Genomic DNA, 15,686 nt, shown 5'->3' with positions numbered 1-15,686 from the left:
AAATTAAAATGATAAATTAATAAATTAAATTAACCTAAAATGATTTAACATTAACGATTAAATCCCTCAATATTAACTTATATAAAAATATAAAAAGAAATATATAAAATTTGTAACCGGATGTTTAGAAACTTTATAAACTCCACCACATAACAAAGGAAATTAATGTTGATTTTCTTTTAAAAGGTACCAATAACGAAATAGTTTAAAATTTTGTAAATTTATATAAAATTATTGCCATAAATTAAATAACGACTACTTACTTAGAAGAGACATTCACTTCTTAATGATAATTTTTAAATTAAATACTAACGTGCTGATATAAATTTAAAAAAAAAAGACATTTTTCATAAAGGAAGATGATAAAATGTACTAGTGGTAAGCAGCTTTTACTATGTTATTTTATAAAATTTTATTATCATCTCAAAATAAATTAAATAAATAAGAAAAATGGTTAATAAAAATATTATACTAAGTTCAATGTATGAATTTTTAAAAAAAAAGAAAAAATAATATATGTATATATATAAAAGTATTAAAATAAATTATTTTTCTCTTTTATATATGAAAAAGGTGAAAATGTATACAAAAAGGATAAAAAGATATGGTTATGTTATAATATAAGCTGTATTTTTAGTTAAATGATACTATTTTATGGCATCTATACTTTTCATAAAATATACTTTAAGAAAATATATATTTAAGTTTAAAATACTAGATTTTTGTTATGATAAAATATATTTAATGAGTCTTTTGTTAATATGAGTAACTTTTTGACCTAAGTATAATTTTGGCATATTTATGACTCATATAACAGAAAATGTAATAATCAACAAAATTTTAATGTTATCTTCAAAACATTTAAAAGATATCCCATTACATCTATATCATTTTAAAATTATATTAAAAACTATTTATCTTTTTTAAAAATTTAACTTGATAAAACTGTAAATAATATTTAAGAAAAAAAAATAAAAATAGATATTGTATGAACAAAATATTATAAAATTATTATTTTAATACAAATACTGTTACTTTAAATTTATAAGTTATGGCACTTTCATGATAAGTAAAAATATTTTATTAATAGATAAATAGTTATTAATTATAATTATAGACTTAAGATAGTGGAAAATTTATTAAATATGTAAGATAAAAATATTATGACAAATACTTAAAACCGTCATAATTTAAATTAAGAGACTATATTATATGAAGTCCTATTTAAAATAACTCAATCTAGACCAATTTTAACATTTTTTCATTTTATTACCAGTTGTATGTATATCTATTTATATTGAAACGACTTAAAAAGTAACTAGTAAAATTTGTTAATAAATAAAATTTGGTTACAAATAATGGTAAATTAAGTGGTCTTAAAAGGAAGATAAGACAAAATTGAGGATATTAAAATTTAAAGAAAGTTAAGCTTAATTTAAAGAAAAAGAAGATTCTAATTTATGATGGAAAAAGACTTGATTAATGAAATGTTTATAAAAATGAAGAAAGAGTTAGAAAGAAGAATTACATTCTAAAAATAAGATTTATGTTTTAGAGAAACTTTTTTAACTATAAGATTATTTTTAAATATGAACATCTTATTAGGCAAAAAAAAAATATGATAATTTCATAAATATTTTTTTACTTACTTTTAAAACACTAATTTAATATATATTTTTTTTAATATATCAATATCAATTTTCAATTTTATATATATAATCAAATAAAATAATTAATAAAATTATATTTACATATGTAATTATTTCAATACTGATCAACAAAAAGATTTTACACTTTATTACTACTAAATAAAAATGTCATTTTATCAATCAAGTAAGATGTCTTAATTTACCAGGTAATATAAAAAAAAGAGAATAATAAAATTTATTTGGTTAATCATTTTTCAAGATACTTGACATAAAAATATATTTTTAAATTTGATACTACTTATATCTTTAAACTAATCATTATTTATCATTTAAACCAACAAAAATTGACATTTTATGAACTATTGAAAATAATTATTTAATTTAGTGCAACCAAATATTTGTTACATTATAATAATGTTAAAATAATAAAAAAAAATTCTTTTTTGTTTTAGTATTTAAAAGATAAACATATAAACAATTACAAATAAAAGTTCTCCCAATTTTACGGTTATTTAATTTTTTTTCTTTCTCATTCATAAATAAATTTTAAATATTTAAAGTTTTTAACAATGAATACATTGATTATAATAAAGTAAAAACTTTTTTTTTCTTGTTACAAGATAATATTTATAAAAATATTAATATTTTGTATAGTTTATAAATAAATATAATATTTATAAATATAAAATTTTAATTTTTAGTTTTTAATCAATAAATATGTGTGTGAGATGATCATAAAAAAAATTTTTTTTTTTAAAACTTACTTTGAAGAGAAATAAATATTGAAAATTTTAGAAAAAAATAAAAACTTTATAAAAACAAAGTTAGTGTTATTTTTTTTATTCTAATAGTTTGCTTTTCCTTAATATATGAAAATAATCTATAAAAGAATAAATGTTAATTAAAAAAAAAAATAAAAATAAATATGTAATTTTATAAATTTAAAGTTTTAAATAATAACCGTCTTTATAATGTTAGTTAAAGAAAATTACTTTTAACAATCATTATGATGTCATGTTGATCATGTTATTAATATATTTAAAAGATAAATAGCCTTCACAACAGATGGTCATTAGTAACAAAAGTTAAAAATTAAATGAATGGTAAAGTTGTTGTAATATAGATGAAAGATTTGTCAAAAATTATTAATTATGATAAGGAATATGAATTAATTTCTGTAATGAAATTAACAGTACATAAAGTAAATATTAAAAATAATTTTATAGTATTAGAGATACATAAAAATAAAAATATATGTTGATGAGATAAGAATCTTAAAGAGATGATAGAGAATTGAAAAATCAAATGTTAAAATGGGTAGAGTAATAGACGTTTTAATGTACATCCATTTAAGAAAATACTGTTACAGAATGATTAAAAAGATTTCGTCAAATTATAATAGTAATTAAAACTACAATTTTGTAATTTTATAAAGCGAATTGTAATATGATAAGATAAGAAAATAAGATTTAAAAGTGAAATGAACCTTGACGGAAGAAATTATTTTGGTATAAATTTGATGCATCTTATCTATTAATTGTATTTTCCTTTAATAAATGAGTTTCATTAAATAAAAGAAATTAGATTTTATTTCTGGAAGTGGCAAAAATTGATAAAAAAAAAAATTAATTATTTAGTGTATTTTTAATTTAAAATGAAATTTTATCTTATTTATAGATAAAAAAGATATTCAATTTGATTAAAATAAGATTAATTTAAAAAAATGCTAATATTATTAGTTATTTTTTCTTAAAACACCTATTTTATATTTTAATATATGTATGTTAAAATTCAAATTATTTAACATTATTTTTGTTGTAACATAATAGTAAAGTAGAATGATATATATTATTTTTATAATCATAAATCTAATATTTATCAAACCGCAAATCATTTTAAGTTGGTTTAAAATAATAATAATATGTTAAAAATTGTTAAGCAAGTGATATAATAATATATATATGTTATAATAATAATAATAATGTATCTTTTCATTATTATATAACTTCTCTTTTATTTTAACATATAAAATGTTTTAAAAAAAAATTATAAGGTATAATTAATAGATTAACTATTAAATGTATGAACAAGAAAAAAAAAATGTAACAAGTAATCTTTTATATAAAGGGTGTTAGTATATAAAAATTTTGAAACATCCAAGATATACAATATTTTAAGGATTACTTTTCTTTACTATTTTAAAAATTTTTTTTGACTTCCATGATAAGATGCGCAAACCTAGAAATACCAGATACTAAAATTTTAATGTATCAAAACATATTTAACTGCCGTAAGGAATAAAATAAAAGTACATTTTATAATGTAGTAATTTATAACCATAAACTTCCAAGCATGATTGAATTTAAAAACTTTTTACACTTACTTTGAAACATTTAAAAGAGATATGCTAAAAAGTTAATTTACTAAGGATAAGTCAAATTTACCAATCATCTATTCTTCTTTTACAATTATTATTATATTTTTTGTAGAAACATTTTTTAACTATAAAATGTTTTAATAAAAAAAAAGTATAATAAAAAGATAGTTAAAATAAACTATAAAATTTGTCTTTTTTTTTGTGGAATCTAATAATAAAAACATTCGTTTTTAACTATAAGAAAATGTTTAAAATTTTATTATTCTTTAATAGTTATAAAATTTCCTGAGAAAAAAAAAACTAAGTTTTTATTTTATCAATTTTCTTTTTATCATTATTAATCTTCTTTTTTTTTTGATTTTAAAAAGTTTTATATAATATTATTATATAAATTACATTTTTAATAAATTAAAAATGTTAATTATTTATAATAGTTAGAAATATTTTAATGTACTTTGCATAATGTTTGTAAAGAGAGACATAATAAGTGTACTCATGTCAATAAATATTCTTTTGTATTTACCATTTATGGCATGCAGCTTTTAGCATTTAACTTTAATAATTATAATTAACATTAAATGATGCAATTAAAATATTTTATTTAAAATATAATTGTTAAAAAAAAATAATTGATAAAATTATGTATATATTATAAATGAAGAATATAATACATACAATTATAATATAAAGGTATAAATATATATATTTACACTATTAAGAAACAATTTTTAAGATAAGTGGTAAGAATAAGAGATCATGTTTCAATATCTTAAAGTGATAAAAATAAGGAAAAATTATAGAATAAAGTTAAAATTATTTAGTAACAATAGAAATTAAAACAAAAATCAAGTAAATATATATGTATAAAAATATATTAATAAAATAAATTTTCTAACTTTAAATATTTTATTTTAAGATATACTTAAAATATATTTTTATTAACAAATAAAGTTAAATAAATTATGATCCTCATTAAAAATATAATTAATGATAAAATTTATTATAGTTTAAAAATTATAAGATCTAGACAGTGAATATCATTTAATACAACATAGTGTATTTACAATTACATTAATATTTTTTTTTTATAAATTAAGATCATTAAAAGAAAAAATATTTTTCTTTATATTATTTAATGATTCTTTTTAGAATATTTAAAATAAAATAATTTATCACTCACATTGTTTTAATAATTTAAAAATATAAAGTTTTTTAGATGACTTTAATGAGTATATAAAAAGTTTTAATAGATAAAAAAAAATTGCACAAATGTTTTATTTTTAAAATATAGATAAAAATAACGGCAATTGTATGAGTAAATTAAAAGAAAGGGCGGAGTATATATAAAAATAAACAATTTTGAACTGAGTATAATACTTAAAACTTAACAGAAGCACCTCAAATTCTTCATATTTTGTGAATAAAGAAAAACTTTAAAAATAATTCAATTTGCGCTTCTTTATTACATCCGTATCATTTAGATCATACAAAATAGTAAATAGTTAATAGAAAATAATAGAATATATCTATATTTTAAAACCATTTCCTTAAATAATGGTACATAATTATATTGTTAAAACTAAGTAGTCTACTCAAACATATTATGAAGATATAGGATATTAGTGACCCAAGATAGTTTTAATAAAGTATGTATGAAGTGTAAATTTATTTTCTATCAAAGGGTCCAAGAAAAATAAATATACATCTTTATATTGAACAACTAAACCATATCATGATACAATTTTAAAATAATAAAACAATATGAATATTCCGTGAGAATTTATATCTTCTTATTTTTATCTTCTTTGATAATCTAAATTTTTTTAACCAAATAAAATGATATAAAGATATCTATTTTTACAAATTCAATATTTTAAAAAAAAAACTTTTTTATTCATAATAATGTTAATGAAAAAATAAAGTATATTTTAAAAAGAAAAGAAAAAAAAATTATTAAAAGTAATAAGACAAAAAAAATTTGCATTATAGAATATTTTTATTTCTATAATATAATCTAAGAATTATATAATTTTAAAAAAAAGAATAAAAATTAAATTAACAATAAGGTTCATTACTAAAGAAAACAAAAATTGTTAAAATCTTAATCAAAATAATAAATTTAAAAATACATGATTTATAGGAAAAACAAAAGAAAATTATTATATTGGAAGAATAGCTTTAATAAAATGTAAAAAAAAAATAAATTATTTCTTAAGACAAAATCAAAAACAAAATTTATTTTAAAATAAACTTTAGTAACACTATTTTAAATTTTAGGTTATAATAAATTTTATAGTTTATAATATAATTGAGTAGAACGTATTAAAAAATAGCATTTAAAGTATAATAAATGTATATTGAGAATGATGTAAAAATCAATCTAACAAAAGAGAAATGTTACATTTAAAATTTTTTTTTCTTTTATCTTTTTATTTTCTAAAGAATATGATGCTTTATTTTTTTTTATACTTATACTGGTAAACTTTTTTATTCCCATATTTTTGAAAAAGCATATAATTAAGTTCTTTTTTTATCATTTAATATATGATATTTAAATATAACAAAAAAATAAATTTTTTTAATACTATGTAAATTATTAATAAACACTTTTAATATGAAATTTGACATATAATAAACATTTATTAGAAATATTAAAATGACATAATTTAATAATTTTTAAACAAGAGTAAAATAATATAAAGTTGTAAGTAAAGTTTTTTTTTTCATATTGTAAACATAAACCAAATGAATAAAAAATTTCTAGATTTAAAAAAACATTAAACTATATAAAATAAAATGATCAATTTTTAAATTTAAGATTTTAAATTATTTTGAAAATTTTAATGCTTTAATCAAAGTATCTAATTTTTGATAATTATTAATAACAAGAAATATTCTCTTTCATTAATCTTATGACAAAAAGTAAAAAATTAAATATATCATTTATTAATAATTAAAAAAAGAAAAAAAAATTTCATGAGAAAACAAATGTTAATGAATAAAAGAAAAAGTTTATTTTTTCTATATCTTATAACAATATTATTGTTCATATATTTATACAAAATTTTAAATTATCTTATTTATTTTTTCTTTCCACAAAACCCATTTTAATAGACATAAAAAAATGATTTATGATATAAAAATAATAATAATCAGTAAATTATGAAATAAAATTAATGAGATCTTTTGTGAAGTAGAAGCTCCTTCTCCTTAGTCAAATTAATTTGCGTAGTTATCTAGCATATAAAAAAATATCATAGTGTTTATTGTTTTATTCCGATAACTGCATTTTTTTTTATAATTTATATATAAATATTATATATTTTTCCAACAGTAATTAAACTTATCATTTTCCTACTTATTATTTCTTCCTACACCACACTTAATTTATCGTCATTTGAATTTTTAAATGAATTCTATAATATATTAATTCTTTTTTGTTATTTATAATTTTTAATATAATACCTACATATGTATCACAAACATTTAATCTGCTTGAATGAGAATAATTCCGTAATAATGGAGTAATTGCTGGTCTTGTAGTATCATCATCATTAAAAGAATCTGAAAATAAAATATTTTATTTTATTTAGACATTTAAGTTAATTCTATTATAGTTAAAAAAAAAGTACAAAATGTATTAAAGAAATAAAATTAAATAATGTTATTGAAATTTTTTTTTTAAAATATATCTTGGTAAATAAGTAAAATTGAATTTTTTTATTTCAATTATTATTCTACTTTTTTATTGGTTTTTTTTTTTAATAACTTGTACAATTACCTTTTAATTTAGGATGCTTTTCTAAATGTGAATGTTCGCATGGGGTAGCACTACATTGTTTTTTAGATTCCTTATTGCGAGGAAATAAACATGGAAGAAAAAGTAATGTTTGTTGTCTAAATCCATCATTTAACAGATAAAAACAGGGTGTTAAAAAAACACCAAATAATGCAACCATAGATGTATAAATATATAATGATAAAGAATCATTTTTAATTATATTGTATGAATGTAATACACCAACAGAAAATAATGGTGACCAGCATATTATCTATAAAAATAATATTTATATATTATAAAAATAAATATAAAAAAAATAATAAATGAGAAATAAAACAAACCAATGATCCAACAATTGCAAGAAGTGTTATTAATAGTCTTCTTCTTCTTATTTGTGCTTTTTTACACCTTTCTTTTGTTTGAATACCAATTGTTGGGCGTTTCCATAAATAAATAGCCAAATGACTATATGATGGTATCATAATAGCTAATGGTATACAATATTGTGCAACAATTGTTACCTTAAAAAAAAAAGATATATATATATATATGTATTATATGATATTAATTACCAATTGAAGTGTTCTATGACAATCTTGACAATCTATAGCACATTGTATTTTAACAGAACCAATATCCTGTTCATAAGTTTTAGGTAATATATCAAGAAATCCAACATCTCCAACTTTAACTGGAGCACTATAATATAAATATGGAAATGAAACACCAATTGCTATAAGCCATACAATAATTGTTAATAAAAAACATCTACGTCGATCAAGACGTGCTCGACGACAAAAGATAGCCAACCATCTATCAATAGCTACTAATGACATAAAATAAAATGATCCAGTTGCTGTTATATAAACAATTGAATTTGATGCTTTACATAATAAATTACCTTAAAAATAATTATGTAAATTTTTTTGTATAATAATTTTAATTATAAATAGAAAATTTACCAAAAATCCAATTTTTTTGCAAAATATATGTTGTAACAAAGAATGGTGGATGAAAAAGGACAAATAATAAATTACAAACAGCTAAATTTGTCATTAACATATGTGTTACTGTATGTAATTTTTCACTTTTCCATATAACTAAGCAAAAAATTAGATTTCCAATAAATCCTAAAAGTGCTAATATAGCATATAACAATGTTGTAAAAATTGTAAAACCAGAATTTTGCGATGTATTGATATCATTGTTATCTAAAAAATTATTCATAATACCTAGAGCCTTTTCTAACTCTCTATAATAAAAAAAAAATTGAATGTAAATTAAATTAAATATAATTTAAACTTACTTATTATCAAGCATTTTAAAGTGTCCATAATCTTCTTCACCAATTGAAGGAAAAATTTTGGTCATTCTTCAAATTAAAAATGTATAATTACTGTTTGCTTAACTAAAATAAATATTCATTTTGATATATTAAATTTAAAAAAAAAAATTGAATAAGATTTTTTGTTAACAAACAGTTAAATTAAAAATAGTTAAAGATTAAAATTTGATAAATGAAAAAGCAAACAAAACAGTTATATAGATGGAACAAATATTTTTTTTTCTATGTATAATATGATAAAATATTCTTTGTAATTAAAGGATAGTAAAATTAAATAAGGTACACATATAGATATATTTATTATGTATATATATCATTTATAAAATAATTTTAAAAGAAATATTATAAAATTAGAAAAATTGTTTAAATAAACATGAGCCATTTTTGATATAATAAGAAAGATAAAGTCATTCATATATAGTGTTAAGTTTTTAAATAATTCTTTAAAGCATAATAATGATAGAAATTATATTCATAAATTATTATCTATATCATAAATTATGAATATACTAAAAATAGACATTTTTCTAAATTGATCAAAAAAATTTTTTAAAATAAGGAAAATAATATACTTTTGTTTAGTAGAAAAAAAAAAACAATAAATTAAAAAAATAAAGCAATATATATATCTTACTTTTTTTTTTATTTATCATTGAAATAATGAGATATTAAATAAAATATATCAATCGAAAAGATACATTAAGATTAAAATATGTATATTAATAAATTAAAAAATTTTACATATATTACAATGATAAAGTTAATTTATAATATTTAGTCCCTTTACTTTTATCTATAATAAAAATATTTTATTTTTTTAAATGCATGTTTAATTAAAAGATCTTTGTGGATAATGTTGCATAAATAATATTTATAAAATAATGGTTCATATATTATATGTAGAATGATCATAAACATTCTTTTAATGATATTGGAAAATTTCTGTTATCTTGTTGAACGTCTACTAATATAAAAAATAATAGGGACATAAATTAAAGTAAAATATATGATATGATTTTATAAAGTACTTCCTATTATATTTTATTTAAGACTAATTGATTTTCTATCATTTAATTGTTTTTTTTTTTTTTTTGAAATTATAATCCATCAATATATTATTTTAAATAACTAATTTTTTATTTTTAAAAACACATTTTTATACTGAATTTAATTTTATTCAATGAGTAAAGGAAACGTAAAGCAATTCTTAATGTACTTCATATAATTAAAGGAAGAAAACCTTCATCTTTGTTGTGTTATAAAAAACTATTTATGTATAAACATTAACCTTAAACGACAAACATTCGGTAATTAAATATGTTAAATATAATAGATTAAATAAAAAATTTTATTTAATTTATCTTTTTTTTTTTAGTTACTTCAAACAAAATATATAATTATTAATTTTTTTAGTATATTATCAAACAAACAAATATATGTTAAATACAAGAGTCATTTTAAAAGTTCTTAGCTTAGGGTATTATTGATAAAAAATATATAAATGATATTAATATTATCTTAAAGCAATTCTTTTTTTTACCATAAACTATGAAATGTAAAAATGATATTTTATTTTTATTTATCAAATATTAATATTTAAAATCATTCAATTTTGATACTTTTTCTACAATTGAAAAAATTAAACAAAATGTTTTAACTAAATGTTTTGTAAAACAAAAGATTATTAACAACCAAAAGTTTAAATGATATAAAAGAAATTTATAAGAATTATCCAAGTTAAAATAATTTTTAGGTAAAAAAAAATTTTATCAAAAAAAAACTGTAAAAGAGATAATAAATAGAGTGTAGATCATTCAAAAAGTAACTTCAAGTAAAACAATGATGAATTGATAAAATGAAAGCATTGAAGTTGAAAAAAAATATACTGAAAAAAATAAAAATAACATTAGGACAAAAATATATAATTTTTCACTGTCAAAGCTACAAACTTCTCAAATGATTCTTGTTCATTTTTCAATTGTTTTAAAAATTATATATTCAACATTACAAAAGTAATATTGATAAAAATATGTAATCAAATATTTAGAAATTTATTTGATTAAAGAATAGATATAAACTATTAAATAATAATTTTATACATTTGTTAATATTAATTTTCCTATAACAATTAAAAAATTTTTTTTTATTTTTTAAATTACTTTTTTATAAGAAGATTTTGTATTAATGTTATAATATATATATATACCACTAATAAATAATATAAACAAATATTTTTTAAAAATTATAATTTTCAATATTTATTATATTCTTATTTCCAAAACAAACTATTTTTCTCATAAATTAATATAAACAAAATTATGAAAAATTTTAAGAACCAATAATAATATAGCACTTTGACAAACGATTTAATAACAAATAATGATAAAAAAATAAATGAATAATAAAATTTCATCATAACTTTATTTTTAAATTTCCACCATTAATTTTTTTAAAAGCATTAAATATTATGTGAACTTTTTTTAGAGTATTTAAAAGAGAAAAGTTATAAAAATATAATCGTATATATATAGTACAGAATTAATGAATCTAAAAAAAAATTTCAACAGTGGTTTTATTTAACGATAAAAAACTTTATTCTAAGCCATTAATTATATATAAGATGTTGGAAGTTTAAAAAGATATTTTGTTCTATTAAATAATAAAAATTTTCTTTTTTTTTTTTATTTATAAATAAATAATTTATTATTTTAATTTTTATAAATGATTATTTATAATATTAAACATATATTAATATTAAAATTAATATGTTGATTAAGTAGAAATAAGTTATCTAAATAAAAGATTATTATATAAAAAAAATTCTAATAAAAAGTGAAGATTATTATTATCTATCATTTGTAATTAAAATTTGATTATAATAAAAATTAATAGGAAACAGAACCATTATCAATAATAAAAACTATTATGCTATAAGTTTGAAAATATATTATATTTTCTTTGCTCTAATGAAAATTAATAAGGGTTGATAATGCTATTTTTACATTCAAAAGAATAACATAACTAACAATAACATAATTAACATTAAGATTGATATATATATATATTTTTTTTAAATTAAAAATATTTTTTCTAGATTTTTTTTGACACTTCACTATTCACAAGAGAAAACAACTAATTACAAAAACAATTGTAAGTCATATAAATTTTATGAAAATTTTCAAAATAAATAATTTACAAATTAAAATAATTTTTAAAATAGTTAAAAGAAATCACCATAAATTAATAGTGTTTTTTTTTTAAAATTATTTTTGTAAGTTACATTGAAAATATAGAGAAAAGACATGACGGGTGTAGTAGAGTATAATAAATATATGATCTAAAATTTTTAAATGTTACAACTATTTAATTTAATATATACATATTTTTAAATATAATCATGCGAATTAAATACTTTTTAATATTCACCATGAATGACTATTTATAATAATAAACTTGTTGTAAAACTTGTCCGTTTTTATAAAAAAAAAACAAACATTTAATATTAACCTTAATTTTTGTCATTTTGGTACATTTTTTATGTTATTAATAATAACATTAAATTAATTTATAAAGCTATATATGGCAAAAATTATAAAATATTTAATATTCCTATTTATAAATATCTCTTAAGAAAATATGATATAACTAAATTATTAATAATCTCTTAAAAATATTCTGACTTGCATTATTTATTAAAATTATTAATAATTTTACTTCCTCCAACTTTTTGAAACATATAAGCTCTTAAATTTTATTTTATATTTTTTTTATCAATATTATTATATTAAAAGCATGTATTTATTTTTGTAAAGCCATATTAAAAATAATATTTTTGACTAATAAAAAAAGTTATATTTATTCAATATAAGGTAATAGTTATTTATTATGATATATAAAAAAAACACCTTCGTTATTTAAAAACAATTTTTATCCGTACTTTTTATTCCACTAACATGATAAAATATTAGTTTTTTTTTGTTTAAAAAAATAGACAAAAATGTGGTATATTTAACGAATATTAAAATAAAATATAAACAAATTCTTTTACATATTATAAGAAAAAAAAATAAAACTAAAAGTATTTTTACAAATTTTAAGAAATAAATGTTATATATTTCACCTTAATTAAATATAATTAATGACATTTTTTTTTTATAAAAATAAAATATAATATGTAAAAAATTTAAAAAGTAGTAATAATATAATGCAAATTTTTTTTGGGATAAAAATAATTATGTTAAAAAAAAAAAAGATTATTATTGTAAAAGTAACTAAGAATAGGTTAACTGTAACATGATAATACATCTCAGAAAAATAGTAATTAAAAATTTTTTTTATATTTAATATGGCTTAAATATATTAAGAATTAATTTAAATAAGACGAAACTAAGATAATTTCAAAGCAATAACTATTATATAGGTTAGTTTTTGCAAAGATATTTGCAAATATTTAAATAATATTAAATAACGACTATATATAAAATCTAATTTTTTTAAAAATTATTGCCTAACTTTATTAATTAAATTTTTTTTAATAATAAAGTTTGTATTTTTGTAAAATAAAATATAAAATGGTTTAAATAAAATTTAGAGTTCAAAAATTATATAAAAGATTAGAATTTTAAAATATTCTAAAATATTTTTTTTTGTTTTAAATATATTTAAGTATTTATGTATACGACAAAAAAATACATACAACTATTAAATTTTTAATTATTTAAAAAATTAATATTTATAATAGAATATTTATTATATAAAAGAAATAACAAAGTTTTATGAAAAAAAAAAACATTTATAAAATGTATCAATAAGTATTAATAATAATTTCATTTACAAAAATAATGATTTCAATTTTTTTTTAAAAGAACATTTATTTCTTTTGAGAATTATTTTATCATTATAATAATAAAGATATATTATTATTAATAGTTTTAGTACAACTATAACAAAATAAATTTTTATTCAAATTATCCTATTATAGAGATAACAATATATTAAATAGTAAATTAAAAAGAGCTTTTAAAAGAAGTGTTTTTACGAAAAAGCTATTTTTTAAAATCCTTTTTCCTTAAGTTAAGTCATGATAAATAATTTTTATCATAGGTTACTTTAAAAAAAAGTTAATATACTCATTACCGTTTTTAGAAGATAAATATATCTTTAATAATATCTTTAGAAATTAAAAAGAGTATTATTTTATTAAAAAAGGAAGATTCTTAACATTAAAAAATTTATACTATAAATGTTTAAAGAAGTACATCAAATACCAGAATTAAATAAAAAGTTTTAAAAATTAATAAGAACTTAATTTTTGATATCATAATTATTATTAGGCTAATAAAGTAGTACTATATTTAAATAAAATACTCATAATATAAAAATTTCTAACACGTAAATAATTGATAATTTTTCTTTTCTAGTATAAAAAATTGTTTATGACAGTTTTATTGTACTAAACAGGATACAGTAGTAAAATTTTAAACTATTATATAAGTAATTTAGTAAATATTTTATTAATAAAAATAAATATTTAAGAAAAAATAAATTGTTTTATATTTTTTTTTAAAGTTTTTTAATTTAAAATAATATAATTTTTCTTACAATTATGTTTTGTAAAATGACATTTATCAATAAAATTAATGTTTGGTGATTTTAGGTGTTATAAATTTTTCTTCTAATTTATATATATATGAAAAAAAAAATTTTTACTTAACGAAAAATAAAAAAAATTTACTAAATCATATGCTTATATGTTATATATATGCATATTAATGTTCAAGAAGTTAAAAATTTTTTGAAATAATACAATTTTAACTACATTTATTATAATAAGTTATATATAAAATGATTATAAATAAAAATGATATATGACTTTTATTTTAAAAAAATATATTTTAAATTAAGTATTCTAACATATTCGATAAATTTTAAGAATAAATCAAAAAATTTTACAATTAAATACATTTGTATAAGTCCAGAAAAAACTTAAAAATCTAATTATTTCAATGTATTCAATGCTATTAAATTGTTAATATATAATATTTATTTTAAAAAAATATCTTCATAAAATAAAATTACAATCACAATATTTTTTTAATATGAAAACTTATTTGTTTATAAAATACTTTTAAAGTTATGTTCAAAATTTAAAAAAAAAAAAAAACTTAGCAAATTTTTTTTACTAATAATAAGTTTTGCTTAACAATTGAATAGAATAATCTCTCACTGATAATAATATAAGAAAAAGATTTTATAAATGCAATTATTACATAGTAAAAAAAGAAAATAAAATAAAACAATAATATTTTTTAAATGATTGGTTTGCTAATAAAATTTACATGTTTTAAATAAATATTTAGAATTATATAAAATTTGGAAACTTTAAATCTTAAATAAAATAAGGAAGTTTTTAAATCATGATTTATTTTTATTTTATTTTAAATATAAAATTAATGTTGGTAGTTTAATAAATATATATATACATAAATAAATAAATAAATAAATTAAATTAAATTAATTTACATTTAATAATTT

At 16.2% G+C, this 15,686-nt stretch overlaps 1 protein-coding gene across 1 annotated transcript; it reads right to left on the bottom strand.

Annotated features, from left to right (window-relative positions):
• Nucleotides 1–7,397: 7,397 nt before the first annotated feature.
• Nucleotides 7,398–9,178, bottom strand: SRAE_X000162700 (G protein-coupled receptor, rhodopsin-like family and GPCR, rhodopsin-like, 7TM domain-containing protein; the record flags this gene model as incomplete). The annotated part of the gene is made up of 7 exons (XM_024651096.1): nucleotides 7,398–7,442; nucleotides 7,496–7,590; nucleotides 7,808–8,078; nucleotides 8,149–8,328; nucleotides 8,380–8,708; nucleotides 8,770–9,059; nucleotides 9,114–9,178. The coding sequence occupies 7 exons, from the start codon at nucleotides 9,176–9,178 to the stop codon at nucleotides 7,398–7,400; spliced, it is 1,275 nt and encodes a 424-aa protein (XP_024499094.1).
• Nucleotides 9,179–15,686: the final 6,508 nt, after the last annotated feature.

This window comes from Strongyloides ratti, scaffold srae_chrx_scaffold0000002 (assembly GCF_001040885.1).
Source record: "Strongyloides ratti genome assembly S_ratti_ED321, scaffold srae_chrx_scaffold0000002".
NCBI classification, from domain to species: domain Eukaryota; kingdom Metazoa; phylum Nematoda; class Chromadorea; order Rhabditida; family Strongyloididae; genus Strongyloides; species Strongyloides ratti.
Note: the sequence above shows the minus strand (reverse complement) of the source record. Positions and strands in the feature narration are given on the sequence as shown.